Source organism: Condylura cristata, unplaced genomic scaffold (genome assembly GCF_000260355.1).
Source record: "Condylura cristata isolate star-nosed mole 26May11 unplaced genomic scaffold, ConCri1.0 scaffold00016, whole genome shotgun sequence".
Lineage (NCBI taxonomy): Eukaryota > Metazoa > Chordata > Mammalia > Eulipotyphla > Talpidae > Condylura > Condylura cristata.
The window spans coordinates 20,163,232-20,180,186 of NW_004567117.1; the positions used below are offsets into that span (position 1 = coordinate 20,163,232).

Here is a 16,955-nt window from a genome sequence, read left to right on the forward strand (position 1 = left end):
CAAAAAAGAGAAACACATGTCTTTTGCAGCAACTTGGATGGAGCTGGAAAAGATCATGCTTAGTGAGATAAGCCAGAAAGAGAAAGAAAAATACCGGATGGTTTCACTCATAGCAGTAGTATAATGGACCAGGCGAGAAAATAACAAAAATAATGAACAGCCATATACCAGAGACATTTTGTGAGGGTAGAGTGGGGAATGGGATCAAAAATGGGATGGGAGGGAAGTGCACGGGATTATGGTGATGGCACACGGGTGACATGGTGATGGGAAACCCGCGGGGATTACAATTGAGATGGAAAAAAAATGTACAAAATGATGTAAAAATAAACTGTTATATATATATATAAAAAAAAATAGTTCAGGCCCTCCCTGGTGGCGCAGCGGGTTAGAGCGCAGCACTGAGAAGCTAAAGCCACTTCCGCATGAGTTCGATTCCCACCCGCCCCGGAGGTGACCACATGGCGTGGCAGACCTCTCCTGACCCGCCCGCTTCTCCCCTCAGCAGTGTACTTCGTAGATCTGCCTGTTCTGCTCCCCGCTCTGTCTCTGGTGAAGCCTCTTGCCGCCCCTGATCCTCTGGCCTGTACCCCACTTCTGTATGCCAAATAAATAAATCTTAAAAAAAAAATAGTTCAATGTTCTCAAAGTTATTTCTTGCTTATTACTCAGTTTCTCACCCCCCTTTTGCCTCCCAAAAGGGGAGTGATCTACATGAATGTGATCAATAAAATTTTTGTGATTAAGCAGTTGATAGTAAATAAATAAGCTCCTTCTAAGACACAGTGTGTAAAACATGATTGAACAGTATTATCCCTAATAAACGCTATTCTCTTTGCTTTAATTTTTTTTCCTATTTATAGAAATTGTATTAGTCCTACCGAGTATGTCAGGAAAATTTCTTCATAGTGCTGAAACTTAACCCCTTAAACCACCAGGACAATTTCTACAGAAAACTGGTATGGTTTGAAAACATGTAGTTTGGTGGTTCAAAAAACGGAATGGGCATGGTTAGAGGGAGAACTAGTAAAAATAGAATTGGTCAGAAGGATACTTTCTTCTGAGTCCTGATCACACTTGGAATACCAGTCACCTCAGAGTGCCTGTTCCTCACGGCATGGTTAGTGGGACACACAGCAGTGGATAGTAGAGCTTGTCCTGCGGCTGTGACTATATACAACTTGTCTCCTGGTTTGTGTTGTGGCTCTGCCCCCACAGCTCCTGTCACTTGAAGTAAGCACTGGAATTTCTAATTTGGACTTTTAAATTATATTTATTTTTATTTCACTATGCAAAACCACCAAACTGTGACTTCCTTCCTAAAATAAGGCAGTGAATAAGGAGAGCAGAGGACAATTTATCTACATTTAGTGACAGGCCATACGGCTTCCTAGTGGCATGCATAGAATATTTGTGGTTTGGTTTACATATCTCCCCTAATTGACTTTAGGATGATATAAAGATATGTACAGTAATGCCTCTATTTTCCTTTTTTCCAAGATTTATTGATTTGTGCATACAGAACTGGGGTACAGGCCAGAGGTGCAGGGGCAGTGAGAGGATTCATTAAAGACAGAGTGGGGAGCAGAACAGGTGGATAGAAGGATGAGACAGGAGAGGTCTGCTGTGCCATGTGGATCACCTCCGGGCCAGGGATGGAACTCGCATTGAAGTGGCTGTGGCTACCTTGCAGTGCTGGGCATCAGCCCACTGTGCCATCAGGGAAGACTGTAATACCTCTGTTTTCAAATAAAACAATCTCTTTATGTAATTTTCCATAGTTAAAAAAGCATGCTTTGCTAATTTCCCCTTCCATAAATTCTTATTAAAAACAGCAGTTGAAAGTTAGCTTTAAACATACTTTTGATACATTTAATGTAAATTCAGTTCTTTAGTAGACATTTATAAATTAACTGCTCTGAGTCTGTGCACTTAGATAGGTCCCTGAGTTGCAGAATGCATGGGTAGTTAGGCAAACACAAACACCAACATGGAGGGAGCTATCATGAGCTCAGAACACTTAGTTTCAAGGAAATATTAGTAGAAGGAGTTTGTCTACCTTCGAGACATGTGTCAAGAAAGCTTTTGTATAAGCTGTTTGTATTTGGTCTACCAAGATGAGTTTGCTACAAAAATTGATGGGGAAGGGTATTGGGATAAGGGGCAATCAGCGAAGATAGGTGTCAGGGTGGCAGGCAAAATTTGTGTGTAGAAATAAGAGGCAAGGTCAAGATTGCATTCTGATTTCTCAATTCTTTGTGTCTTATATGAAATGCCAGGGCTTCTTGTACAACTGTCTGCATGTTAGTAATTAGATTGGGGTTGTGGGAGAATATTATACAATACTGCTCCAGACCATGTCTCTTTAAAAATAACAGCTGTGGCCCATATTTCCTAGTTCCATCACACTTCAGGTTGAATGGTGAATAAAACAAGAGGAGAGTAGAGGGACAGCTGTGGATACTCTAAGAAACTGAAACCTAGCCTTGCCAGGACACAGTCATCAGTTTCTCTAGCCTTCAAGACTATCTCATGATTATCTGCAATCATCCATCTCTCTTTACTCCCAAGACTTCTAAATAGAATATTTTGGAGAAGGGATTTATTAATCTAAGTATGAGTAAGAACCATGGTAGATGAAAATATTGAGAACCCCATTAGCTGAAGAACACTAGCAGATTAACTTTTAACTCTTGTTTTTGGCTTGCCTTGTTTTGGCAGGGAAGTAAGATGTAGATAGAAATAATAGTTCTATACCTTTTAAAAATGTTTCCTCATCATCAGTTTGTCCACTTCCAAAAAGGTCAGGCAGTCTTGTGGGGTTTCGAAGTATAAAATTCTGGCATCCAGTTTGTGATATTACCAGCACAGAGAGGCAAAAAAAAGCTCCTACTCTACTCTGACTGCCAAGAAGATACAATTCTCTAAGCTGCATGCCAGTGTTTGATATTTATTGGATAAAACATCTGTCCTAATTCTTTAGTTTCCTGGCTTCTGTTGTAATTTCACATGCTGAGATTTCCCTCTATCCTTACTTTAACAATTTTTCTTTGGCTTTCATTTTAGAGGCCAGACTCATTCCCTTAGATAAATATCCAGGCAACATTTTTGAATGATTCCTGTACTATTTTTTTTTTGTCCATGTTACTAAGAAAGCTGCAAGAAGGAGAGAAACAAATCCTAGGTGTTTAGTCAGAATATAAATGCTTGAACTGTACAATCCAAATGTTCAGTTCAGTGTTTTCAGTTTAGTCAGCCTCATCTATACATGGCAGAAGAATGAGTAAAATCACTCATATATCTCCTATGCTCATGTTAAGGATCTGTAATTGTCAGTACCCCTTATCTGCATGCGCGTGCGCGCGCACACACACACACACACACACACACAGGCATTCTCTTCTCTCTCTTACTGTCTGGAGTCCAAAGAAGCATTACATGGATTCTCCACTCTGTTTTCTTTCTTGACTTTTTTGCTTAAAAATAAGGGGTTTGTTTTAAACCCACATACAGATTTATTTCATATTACATTGATTTACTTTAAGATTGTATCATTATTTTATTAGAAATAAATAATTAATGATGGTTTGCCTCAGATGTAGGATTAAAATCTAGAAAGAGAAATGGGGGTGGAGGAAATCACTATACAGTAACAGTATTCTTGTTACTTCCCTTGGGTCTGGGGAGGTAAAGTAAAGTAGTCTTGGGTTTAAGGAGAATGAGTTTTGAGAAAAAAGCTGGTTCAACTTTATTGCCCTACCCTTCCACTTGAAGTTCTGGACTCTACATTGAACCGATTCCTTCTTTTGGAAATACCATATGTAATTACATGCGAGTCACTATGAACACAGTACAATCATAAGTTTAAGTGAATAATACAGGAAATCCACTGCCACTGCCAACGGTACCATGAAACTGGGTTTCTTAAGTCAGAGAGAAGTAAAGCAAGTGATGGATTACAGATCTGAGATCCCAGGTCAGCTGAGCGTGTACTGCTATTATGTATACAGGTACTGCAAGGAGCCTAAGAGCTTTGCATACTCACAGATTTGACATTTATTGTTTTTTGATCATGTTGCATTGAAGTTTGCCGTGTGAAGACTCATGAGTGAAGTAATTTTAAGCTATTGGTGAATAGTTGTTTAATTTGTAGAAGCAGTCTCATGATTTTTATAAGTTCACTAAATCTTTTTGGTTCTGTTTTGTGGCTAGCTAATCCATAAGTTTACTTTTCTCTAAGTGGAAAGACTACTCTAAAAATTTGAAAGTATTTCAGATTTACTCATGCACACTTTACTTCTGGTTGGGCTAGTATGAGAGCCATTCATATCTGTCCAACTGGGATCCTATATTCTATTGATATCTTTTTCTCATCTCCCAAGTTTGTTGTACTTTATAGAGATTCCAGAACATTAAAAAATATCACCTATGCAGTCAGTATAAAAATTATTTTTCTTTGGGAATGTAAATTGATGATTACTTCCAATAATTCTTGATAAGCAAGCTTTAAGAAGTGTTAACAGTGCCCTCCCTGGTGGTGCATCAGGTTAAAGCACAGCACTAAGAAGCTAAAGCCACTTCAGCATGAGTTCAATCCCTGGCCCTGGAGGTGACCACATGGCATGGCAGACCTCTCCTGACCCACCCCGCTGCTCCCCTCAGCAGTGTACTCGACATTTGGCCTGTTCTGCTCCCCACTCTGTCTCTGGTGAAACCTCTCATTGCCCCTGCACCTCTGGCCTGTTCCCCAGTTCTGTATGTATAAATAAATCTTAAAAAAAAAAAAAAGTGTTAACAAATTGTGCTAGTAATCTGATGGAGAAGCCTAGGAGGTACAGATTATGCAAATCATGTTATAAAATGTTCCTTCACTAGCACATTAAAGGAAAAAAGTCATTGTGGGGAAAAAAGTCATGTGATTTTTAATTCAAGAACTCTTCTTACTCTCTGTACAAAATATTTTACTACCAAGAGCATAGTATTCCCTGGGTCAGTCACTCTCACCTATAGTTCTCAATTTTTCCATGTTAGGGGAAAAAAATAATTGTTTTCCCTGACCTCACTAACTCCGACATGATGTGAGTAACTTAAGGGTCTTTAGGCATTGGATTTTCTGCAACATTTCTTGGCTTATAGACCAAGTGTTAAAAGTAGAAAATGATGGCCTTGGCACTGGGTTCTAGCTCCACTGGGCATTAACCCTATAACAATGCAAGGTACTGAGCTGCTGGAACTCTAGTTTTCTCTCTCCCACATGGAAGCACTGCCTTTCCACGTCTGAGGAAGTTTCAAGATGAGATGGAAATGTACATGTCAAGTGTCTGGCATTAATTACTGCCAATTATTCTCTGTTCCATACCTTTTTCATTCGGCTTCCTGATTACTTTTTGTATTAAAACAAAACTTGATTAACTCTTTTTTTCTGAACATTCTCTTTCCTGAAATGCATTTTTGTTGTCGACCATCTGTGTTTAAATCTATCTAAAGCAGCTTGAGTCTCTACACTGTGCATGTGCCTGTGCTTCCATTTTTGATTAGTATAGTTTCTACTCTTCCTCCTTCCTTTAAAACTCAGGTCAGAATCCTCCCAAATTGCTGTTCATTGCAACATTTTCTTGGATCTGTGTAACCCTAATGCCCTTAAAAAATGTATTTTGAGTCTTACAGTATGTTCTGAAGTTTTTCTCTTCTATCTAACTTCCTGTTGCCTGCTGTCTTAGACATATGCCTCCATTTTATCACTACTCACGGCAGTTCTTTGCTTTGATTTTCCCAGTAGCTACTATTGCCTAATGTGCAGAGAAAAGGGCCTGTGCCTGCTTTCTGGCCTGAACACTCAGTGTTAGCCCTGGTGTCTCAGGTGGAATGTTTGAGGAGGACAGGAAGTAGCCTTCTGATGCTAGCATGAATTGCATGGAGCAGAAAGTTAACATGGGTGAATTGCTCATCCATATCAGTGAGGCATTGTTTATTCTAGAGAGCAGACATTTTGAAGAAAATGTCTTCTATAGAATAGGCAAAGGGAAATCCTGACTCTGATCAAAATCTGAAGATTAAATTGTAATCTGCAGAGGTTTGCAATTTTTGTGAAAAGAATTGTCTTAGTTGACATCCAGCATCTTGAATTCATTTTCTCCTTTTCCTTGCCATGTGACTTGATCCATAACATAAGAATAAACATGCATCAGTTGATTCTGTAAAGGGAGGATTGTTAAATAGAACAATCAAGATACCTTTGGTATTGGTAGATTTCAATTAATTTCATTAATTTAGGTGTCTTCAGAATACTATGTATTAGCCAGTCTCTGTATTCAGATTCTGAAAGTGTCTACTGCCTCTCAGTTCTTGAGGCAGATCTTCTGATATTTTTTTTTATGTCCAGGCAATTGCCCTATGACTTAGGAATCATTATTTAATGGATAAGGAAACGGCGTTTTAGGGAGGTTAAATGTAACCATGGCCACACAGTTGTTAAATGATCTCTTCAAATCTAGATCCTCTTTTTTTTACGGTGTGATTTTGCTTTATTTTAGGTATCCATTTTCACTTGGAGAAAAGCTCCAAGTGAGTTAATTACAGTGGATATAAAAAAAGGAATTCAAATTAGTAATATCATTATCTCTCTCTGATTCTAGTTTGTGCAAAGCAGGTAACTGATGAAGCATCTTCCACTCGAGATTCAAGCCTTACTAACACAGCAGTGCAAAGCAAATTAGTGTCTTCCTTTCAGCAACACACCAAAAAGGCTCTTAAACAGGTAAGACAGCTAACATTCATTCTCTGTTTTGCAGTTCTTCTTGTATAAATTGATGGATGTTCTGTGGCTCTAACAAAATAGGTAAGAACCTAGCAACCAGAAAGCAATAGAAGTATCCTGAATGTAACCATTCCATAAAATCAAATACACTAACTTTAATCTGTACTAAGCATGAGGAGAGACTTGGCTGAGAACTTGATATGAAATAGAAGAGGGAAAATGTGGTTGGAAATATATCCAAACTTCTATTAAGATTTGTGTGTATGAATTATAGCAAACATGCTGCATTAATAAATGCATTGCATATTTTGAAAATAATGTCTCTGTATGCTCATGTCTATATGATAGTTGACCCAAAAATAAATATTTTATTCATATTATGGAGATGTATTAAATTACAGTAAGAGAATTAGTGATTGTGGCTTACTTATATCTGTAGTATATCCATCAATGAGTGGTGCTGGAGTTGAATGAGGTTAACTTTGCAGTATCATCTGCACATTACTTAAGTAGTTGTGTCCTCTGTGTCTTTGCCCTGATGTGATATGTGTGTGCTTGGTATGTGTGTGGAGGGGTCGTAAGTTATAAGGTTTTATACACACAAACACACACACATATGTATCTATACATATGTATGCCATGACCTTTTACGTGCACACACACATATAAATTATAGAACATATGTGTGTTATATAATTATAAGATTCCCCTCTGAGTTTTGATACACCCAGGTTTGCATCATTGCTATTTTCTCCCCTGAATCTCAGTTTTCTTCTCTGGAAAATACTAGTACCTTATGCATGAGAGTGATCTGAGAATAAGCATGTGGTAGAGTGAGTGATTGGCTCATAATAATGCTCAGTAAATGTTACCTACTGCTGTTACACTGACAATTCTGAACGATGTAGGGGAAAATGAAGTGATGGTAATGGTTTAGTGGTGACAGTGCAGGATGATAATACTAATGCCAAAAGTGGAAAACGCATATTTAGCCCAAAATTCCTGGTTTTCCCTTGTTTCACAGCATCCCTCTTATGTTTTTTATTTTGATCTTTCTGTGACAATCCCCATCCATACCACTCTGAGCTAATCTTTATTAGGTCTAGGAATGTATGTAATGTTCTAGTGACATATTTATAATGAGACAGGAAAACTGTGCTTTGAGTACAGTTTAAATTGTTGTAAAAACCCAAATAACCTATAAACCTTTTAGGAGAGTCATACCAATCTCCTAGACTTGGAACTCTACCAACTTCTCTTTACTTCAAAGAAGGAAAGATAGGAAAGAAACAATGTATTTTTTTTCTACTGAATTACATTACTTTATTCATTTTTAAAATTGCAGTATTTCCATTCATTGGCATTATACTTAAGATAATAACCATATCTCATCCTACATCAGTCAAATAATCTTTGGTGAATTTGCTCTTGTGAAATGTTTCAGATGCCAAGAACAAAATTGAATTCAGTGTTGAGATCTTTTTTAATTGCTGAAATGAAGGTTGGATAATGATTTGAAAGCTGGTGGCAAAAGCTTATTCAGGTGGCAAATAGGATGCAGGTAATAAAATACTAATCAGCCTAGAACAAAAGATACAAAACTGGATACTGGTAGTTGTAGCAGTTAAGAATCACAGATGGGATCATAAATGAAACTCATACTTCTGAAGAGCAGTGATTTAGAAAATGAGTATACCAGGAAATCTTTCTGTAAATGAATGTAAAGCTAAAGACTCAAGTCTCTATATTGACATGTCTCATTATTTTTTACTTTCTTCATTTTGATCTCATGGCATTTGAACATTTTTTACATTTGCTAGAATATTACACAGCTTTGAGTTAGTGGTTGTTTAATTTTGTTTTGTTGTATACCATGTGTTCATGGCAAATAACACTTGCTTCCTTTGGGAAATAAGCTTTGTTAAAAAGCCTGTCCTGTAAGCTTCTTACTGTCCCAAAAGAAATATATATTCATTTCTTAACTTCATATTGTATAACCTAGTAACAAGTTAGTTACCAAGTGAATATAGCACAATATATGTCATATATGCTAATGCTTGATTAATAATCAAATTCATATTGGAAGTACATTTAGAAGAAAAGCTGTTCTTGCGGAATTTTGCTCAGATTCCCTATAATTGCTGAATTTCTTAAGACAGCATTTCAAAAATTGACTGAACATGCAGGATTTTAAATTGTAGCAGCCTCAGCAAATTTGCAGGTTTCTTTTGGATATTTTGAATGACTGTAACCATGTGGAATTCTGTGTATTATATACATATGAATGTCTGTTCTGTATTTGTTAATGTTTTATATACAAACACACACACACGTACACACACACCATGATCTTATGAATGTAAGGTAAGCTGAATGATCCTAGTAATTACACTAGCTGACATTTACTTTTCTGAATTCCATATAGTCTGCTCTTCATTTTACATGTGCTATGCTATTTAATTCTCATAAATTAAAGTATATACCAGTTACCTCATTTTTCCAATGTGAAAACTAAGTTCATTGCCCAAGATCATCCAACAACATTTGAACCATAATCATAGTGTTAGATCCTGTTCTCTTAACTGATAACTGCCTTTCAGCATATGTTATGTAATACAATGACAAATCTTTGACATTATCCAAGGAGATTTACATTATTAATTATTTATAAAAAGGAAAGTGATAGAGTATACTATTAATATTATTTCTGAACACAGATGCTTATATTCAGTATCAGCACATACTAATGATAAACACTTAAATATACTTTGCTCTTATCATATTCCTAGAAATATATCCTGCATCAGTAGGGCTTTAAAATTTCCATTATATATTGGCCAGTGTAGATTCTTAGAAACAAGTTAAAAAACAAAGCTCTAAAGCTTTATAAGCATAAAGAAAGCAACAAATTTCTATGTAAAATATACCAAGTATCATTTACCAGATGTGAACCTCCTACCCTTCACTCCCTTGTTCAACTGAAAAACAGAGCTAGAGAGAGTATATTCTGTTATTTCTCAATACTATGGGTGCAGTGCAATTATAGGCTGAACAGTAATATAGATGGTATAGTACCCTATCACTATTGATATAAAATAATAACATTGATTGTTCCAAAATATCTGGATCCCTTTTACTTTATGATCATCAAAAAGATCCTTGACATCATATGTTGGGTGTAATTGCATGACTAATGCATTGTTATTTCAGCAGGTTATTTTTTACTGAATAAGCATATTCAAAAGTCTGAGTAGCAGATTGCTGATTACTACCCAGGTTTCTTTCTGTCTTATTATTTGAGTTGTGGTAATCCTAAAAAGAACATAATGATTAAATTGTGAATTTTAAAGAAGAAGAAGAAAGATTAAATTTTGGAAGTTTTTAAGTAACAGAACCAAATGAACAATGAAAGAAGGATGCATTGTATTATGATGGGAGGTAACATGGATAATAAACCTTTCCATGTTAGTGTTGGTTTAACTCATGCAGTTATTTATTTACAATGGTAGAATTGATTCATAAAGTTTTCATATCAGAGCACATGTATATTGTTGGTGTTTTGCTTTTGCTTTGTATGTTTGAGTAATACTGTGAAATCCCGAAGGTTATGATGCACTGTGGCAGTTTCAGAACATGGGTATTGACATTTATCATACTGCCAACAGTGCAGGTGGTGGCTGCCTGATGTAGCCAGCAGTGTGATTTGTATGTACTTTTAATGTCTATAGCATTCACAGCATGTGATATTTTCATAGTTTTCAGTGATGAACTAAACTACTTTCAGTGCATTAAGTTACCTTGTTGAACTTATTGCTCTGAAAATACAGCAGGCCCTCCTTGCCTTATGCAAATTTCAGGTTAACATAGAAATCTGTGATTTCTTTTCTTTTTTTTTCATGAAAGAAATGAGGACCAATTCATATTTTTAGAATTCTTAGCAACTTTCTGTTTAACGAATAAAATTTTTTTTAAAGATTTATTTATTCAATCATATAGAACTGGGGTACATGCCAGAGGTGCAGGGGCGGTGAGAGGATTCACCACAGACAGAGTGGGGAGCAGAACAGGCAGATCTAGGAAGTAAACTGCTAAGGGGAGCAGTGTGCGGGTCAGGAGAGGTCTGCTGCGCCATGTGGGTCACCTCTGGGGCAGGCGGGGATTGAACTCATGCTGAAGTGTCTTTAGCTTCTTAGTGTTGCACTTTAACCTGCTGCACCACCAGGGAGGGCCCAATAAATAAAATGTTTATCGAAAAAAAAAATTGTTTTTTTTTTTATTGAAGGGAATACCACCTATGTCTCCAGAGAAAAGTGTGTTCACTTAGCATCTTTTGATTTCTTTCTGTTCACTTAAAACCAGAATTATAATTGATGTGTGATAATCTTTACTTTTTCTAGACTTACTTAAATCCTGTATGGCTATTTTCTTTTGAAATTAATTATTTCCAAGTTTAAGCCTGTACATTTCTTCCATACCAAATATTACCTGGAACTATTAAACTTGGTAAGTCCTACGTACTCTGAATTTTTGGCATGAGGACATTACACATGGAGGCTAAAGGAAAGTACATTCCTTTATAATAGACTGAATTTAACCATCTGCTTATTTGGGTTTTGATATTGCTTCTTTTTTTCACTTGAAATTACAGGATTTAAAAATGTTTAGTAAGGTATTCCAATTAGCATTCCACAGTATAGCTAAGACGAGTAGTTAGAGGTAGCTCATTATCATTCCTCGAAGATGAATTTAGACTAAAATAACTTGTTATATAGTATCGGTGTCAAAATAAACCATGTTATAGCTTGATCAACAGGGACACAACTAGCTAATTAAAACCTTTGATGGAAAATAGAAAAAAAAGCAACTTAGCACTAAAATTGTAACCTCTTTTCAGGGTACTCTTGTACAGAACAAACTTTCCACGACTTTCTAAAGTAGCCTTCTTAATCCTGCTTTCTTAATTTATTAAATAAATAGATTTATATTTTCCAGCATGTGGAATATGCAAGCTTAGGTGGTTACAAATTGAATTGCATCTATATTTGTAATATAATATGAAATAGGAATTGTCTTATTGTCTTGGAATTTTAATTAAAACTCAAAATTGAGAATAATGGCCTATAAGTATAAGTAGTTGTAAAGAGAGGTGCTAGAAATAGCCTTAAAGAACTCACTTAGAGAAGGCCAGATGTCCCACTGACCATCCTCCAACAGTCTATATAGAAAAACATCTTGGGCCCTCCCGGTGGCGCAGCGGGTTAAAGTTAAAGCACAGCACTAAGAAGTTAAAGCCACTTCCGCATGAGTTCGATTCCCGCCTGCCCCAGAGGTGACCACATGGCGTGGCAGACCTCTCCTGACCCACCAGCTGCTCCCCTCAGCAGTGTACTTCGTCGATCTGCCTGTTCTGCTCCCCACTCTGTCTCTGGTGAAGCCTCTCGCCGCCCCTGAGCCTCTGGCCTGTACCCCGGTTCTGTATGCACAAATAAATCTTAGAAAAACATCTCTGTGAATTTCCTATTTACAACATCTTACCAATACTGTAGGCTCTGTTTTATAGGAGTATTTGCCTCCATAGTGCCCAGCATTACTCAGCTCGCTAAGTCTGTTTTTTCCTCTGCAGCCTCATCCTTAATCATGGCCCCACACAGTTACTAAGATGGCTCTGGAGCAGCCCCCACGCCTCTCAAGTGCAGCACATTAGTTAGACTCAGTTTTGTTTTTTGGTTTTTTTTTTTTTTGGAGAGGTGTGGGAATAGTGCTTAGCAGATATCAAAGATTTGTGTTCTCACTCTGAATTTGAATCCGTCTTATTTGTTTTGTCTGGCACACTATTTAAAAACAAATACTCATCTGAAGTCCAGTTGTGGCATTTCTTTGCGTTGTTATTACCTTCTGCAGTGAGATGTGTTTTTTCCCACACACTACTACTTTCCCCTCTGTCACTGTCTTACTCTAGCCAGCGTATTCCAAATAAACGTTGCATTTTGAAAGGATTGTGAAACAGAGACAACATTGTTTGAGTCGTTGATGTGTATGTAGTTGTAGAAATAAATTGCATAGCCAGTCAGAGAAAGTGTGGAGAACTAGCCTCTATTTGCAGGATGCATGCCCTACAACAGAGACCAGCAATCATTGTAAGGCAGAAATTGACAGAAGGTTTATTAACCTTCTTTATTAACACAAATAGCAGAGTTCTCTTGTTTGGAACCAACTCACACTATCTTAAGCATCTCATTTGAGGCAGCTTTGCCTCCCTTTTTCCCCCCTCTACATTCTGATCTGCTTGAAAGGATATCCCCAATCTCCAGAATCCCACTTTCTAGAAAGTTAATTGGAATCTTCATGGTAGCCTAAGGTTGTACCCTAATATGACTATGGATCTTGTAAATCCAATCAAGATAAAACTTCTAATAATTGAGCTCTGACCCCTCAGAATTTGTCTGGTAGCCTATGGCTTTACTACTGTGACTAGTGTCATAGTAAATAAGCTTTTCCCAAGTTTGCTTACTTACTCCTAAAAAAAAAGTTATTTGAGTCAAGTATATTGCTTTTTTTTCCCCCAGAAGTACAATTGCTTTAATACACTTAAAGCAACCAATTTCTTATCGATGTGCATAATTTTGGTCACCTATAGGTACAAGTGTTACATTTTAGAATCTCAAAATATATGGTATTGTTCAAGTTTTTGGAGTAGAAGATACATATTAAGAAAAGTTCATTGAGATGGACTTAGTATTAACATTCCTTTATGCTTTCCCCGACTACATATTGACTCTTTAAAATTAAAAATAGCTCTACCAATTATTGTCATCATTATCAGTGATGTTCAGTTCTATGAACTTTAAAAATAGAGGACAGTATTTTGTGTGACTTTATTTTACTACATGCCATAAAAAGGCATGCCATACTTGATCCATGATTCTAGCCTCTGGTCTATGGTTACTTCTTTTTCTTAACCAACATTTTCTAAAATATATCTCCCTACCCTAAGATAAAATAATTATTTTAAAATGCCCATTTAGGCTGTCATGAGAAGTATCAAGGGGGATATATGACATGTGGACTCCTGTTTTATAGCACATATGCTCTCATTAAATATTATTGACAAGTTAAAGATAAGGAGGATGGCATCTTACTCATCTTTGTATCTCTTGTCCCTCCACAGTGCCTGGCACTTTATAGTTACAGGGAGGAATTCTTTATCACTAGCCACAGTATCATTTGTAATAGAACTTTCAAGTAATTTACTTTCCCATCTGGTTTTAAATCTCATCTGGAAATGTCTTCTCTTATTTAAATGGTATTTAATTTTTCACTTCTATAATTATCCCATTGCTAAATCTTGCAATCAACAAGTTGGACATTCAGTTAACTGTCCTTTGTAAATAAAGTGGCACTATTTCTGAGAGTCATGGGGTATATAATAAATGCAGTTTTTCAAGAGACTTTGACAACTGCTGGTTGAAAAGCATTAATCACATAACTGAGATGTTATAGAATTGGTAGAAATTACATAGAAGCCAGAAACAGAAAGGTCTGAGACTGTCTGTGGCCAGCCTTTTAACCTTTTGAGGAGTGTTAGCATTCCTGTAACCGTGAACTTAATGGCTCTTCGGTTTCCTGTGTTTAAGACCCCTTTTATTACAGGTAATTTTCTGTGTAAAGCGATCAGCTAGATAAGCTGTATTTCAAAACTTTTAAATGTCTTTTATTACATTATTATCACCATGGTTGATTCATTTATGAAATACAAAGCACACCCATTTGGAGAGATTTATTCTCCTATCAATTTTTTTTTTCCCCTGGATTTGCCAGAACGCCGTCATGTTCGTGTTCTGAAGGTTAATGTCCAAAGTCAAGCAGACAGAAGCCAAGTGCTGCAAGGTTTCCAAGATTAGGACTGATTCCCTTCACAGAAATAAATGATTCCTGCCATGTTCAGTGATTTTGTGCAGCGCTCCCCACGGCTGAGTGAGTGCATCAATACTGTAGTCCTTACCTGCTGTACATACTGATGACACTTGGTGTTAACTTGATTGACTGAGCAGTGCACTGGAGAGGACGCACCTGCAAGAGAAGTGCAGACACATATATTTTTATCCTGGTGTTGAAACATTTATTTTACATTTATTTTACTTGGGAGTCATGGTTTCAAATTCCATGGGCTTTCAAGCCATGCGGCTAAGGTAGAATAAACCTTTAAGTGTGGCTTTGTTTTCAGAATTATACTGAAAATTGTCTCAGATTTAGTCCCTCTGCCAAAACCTGGTTTTATGTTTTTGAGGGAAAATGACATGAAGGTGACTGTTAAAAATTCTGACAAATTACTGACTCTTTGGAATTTAAGTCTCTTAAAGAGGTTCTGTCTAACAATGGGCAAATGGATCATTTATTTCAATTATGAGAAATCATTTTGGCTATATTTTTACATTTTATTATCATGTTTTGTAGGCTTTGAGACAGCAGCAGAAAAGAAGAAATGGAGTCTCAATGATGGTAAACAAGACTGTTCCTCGTGTTGTTTTGACACCATTAAAGGTGTCTGATGAGCAGTCGGATTCGCCTTCAGGTAAAGAGTTAAAATATTGTATGCTTGGCCAGTTTCTTCCCGGAGGAGACTTCCTCACTAAGAGAGATGTCATGAATTTTCTCTGAAACTGAATAATACTTCCATTTTTTTAGACCTTAGAATCTTTCAGTAATTCAAAAATAATAGGATAGTTTGCTCTTAAAAAAAAATAAAAAGGGCAGCAGCTCACTCATCATCAAAGGACTTCATTTGCTAATGTCAGTAGGCTTAAGAAAATGTGTGGCAATGCTTAGGTGGATTTTGTTGTTGTTGCTTTGTCTTTTGTTTGAATGTTGAACTTTAATGGTGGACCACATGCTGATGTGTAATGCCATCAAAAGCAGTTCTTTCGGGAGTGAGTGTGAATTTGTTTGTCAGTACTCTGCGGCAGAATCAGCCATCCTTTATTAGGTTTTGTGTCCTGGCAACATTCTTCTCACCTCAGTGCAGCCCTGACCTTTTCTTCTAACTTAACGTCTGTCACGTTATCTCAGCTATGTACCATTCTATTTATTATAGATTGATGTTTGCATTTTCTATTCCTACATCAACATAGTTATTTATAAAAGTATGATGTCTTCCTCTCTGCAAGCCTCTCTTGTTCCTTCATCTTTCTGTCTCTGTCTTGCATCATCTCGAAATAGCACAGTATTGTTGAAGCTTATTCGTGTATTTTTACAAAAGATCTGAGTGTTTCTTTTAAAAGCTATCAGATCAGTGAATGTGTTTTTGACTCCAGTATTAGACCATCTGTTCCTGTTTTTTGTTCTGTTTGATTGATTTATTGGGCTTTTTGCTTTATATCCAGTAGAGGAATCAAATTGTGGCCAAAGGTAGTGTATCTTTTGGAAAAAGAGATTACATCTATGGGTTTAAAGACAATTTGAGATTTTTCTTTTCAAGGACAGCAAGAGGAAGATAATGACATAATAACTATTTCCTTTTTTAGGATCTGAATCTAAAAATGGTGAAGCAGACAGTTCAGATAAAGAAATGAAACATGGGCAAAAATCTCCCACTGGAAAACAAACAAATCAGCACTTAAAACGATTAAAAAAGTCTGGTTTAGGTGAGTGTTCAATAGACTATGACATTTCACATATTTGAGATTTATATCTTTTCAAATGAAATTATAGAAAATTCCTAGATCATTTTTTAATGGTTAAACAAGGAAATTTAAAAAGCTTTCCAATTTACCTCAACCCAAAAGGGTGCTAACTAAGGAAACATAGATACACCACAGTGATTTCAAGTGTATTGCTAAGTATGTAAATGATATTGGATGAAATGGAGACTAAAGATAAAGGATTTAAAAAATGACTTATATATTGGAGTAATCATCTGTCAAGTCATGATACTACCTAAAATGCAATGTTTTGTTCCTGTAACTAGGTTTCACATATTAGAATACAGTGGATTGGGGTGGGGGAAACCTTGGGGTTTCTTTAGCTGGAATGTACCTTGCCACTGGGGTCTGTTGTAGAAAACGGCTTTACCTTGCTTTTCATCTGTACTGCCTGAAATACTCAGGAGGGCTTTTCTATTATTGCTAAGAAGTATAGGAGACACAGTCCTTGGTGTTGTAAGATGGTATCAGGTTTTCTTCTGAAAATGTGCCTCCTGATA

General features: G+C 36.6%; 1 protein-coding gene across 1 annotated transcript in view; it reads left to right on the forward strand.

Moving 5' to 3' along the window:
- Positions 1-16,955, forward strand: part of ASXL3 (additional sex combs like transcriptional regulator 3) — a 124,773-nt gene that overhangs the window by 44,193 nt on the left and 63,625 nt on the right. The window contains exons 4-6 of the mRNA XM_012725786.1: positions 6,636-6,757; positions 15,212-15,329; positions 16,279-16,398. Coding sequence (XP_012581240.1) covers positions 6,636-6,757; positions 15,212-15,329; positions 16,279-16,398 — 360 coding nt within the window. The remainder of the gene's footprint in view (positions 1-6,635; positions 6,758-15,211; positions 15,330-16,278; positions 16,399-16,955) is intronic.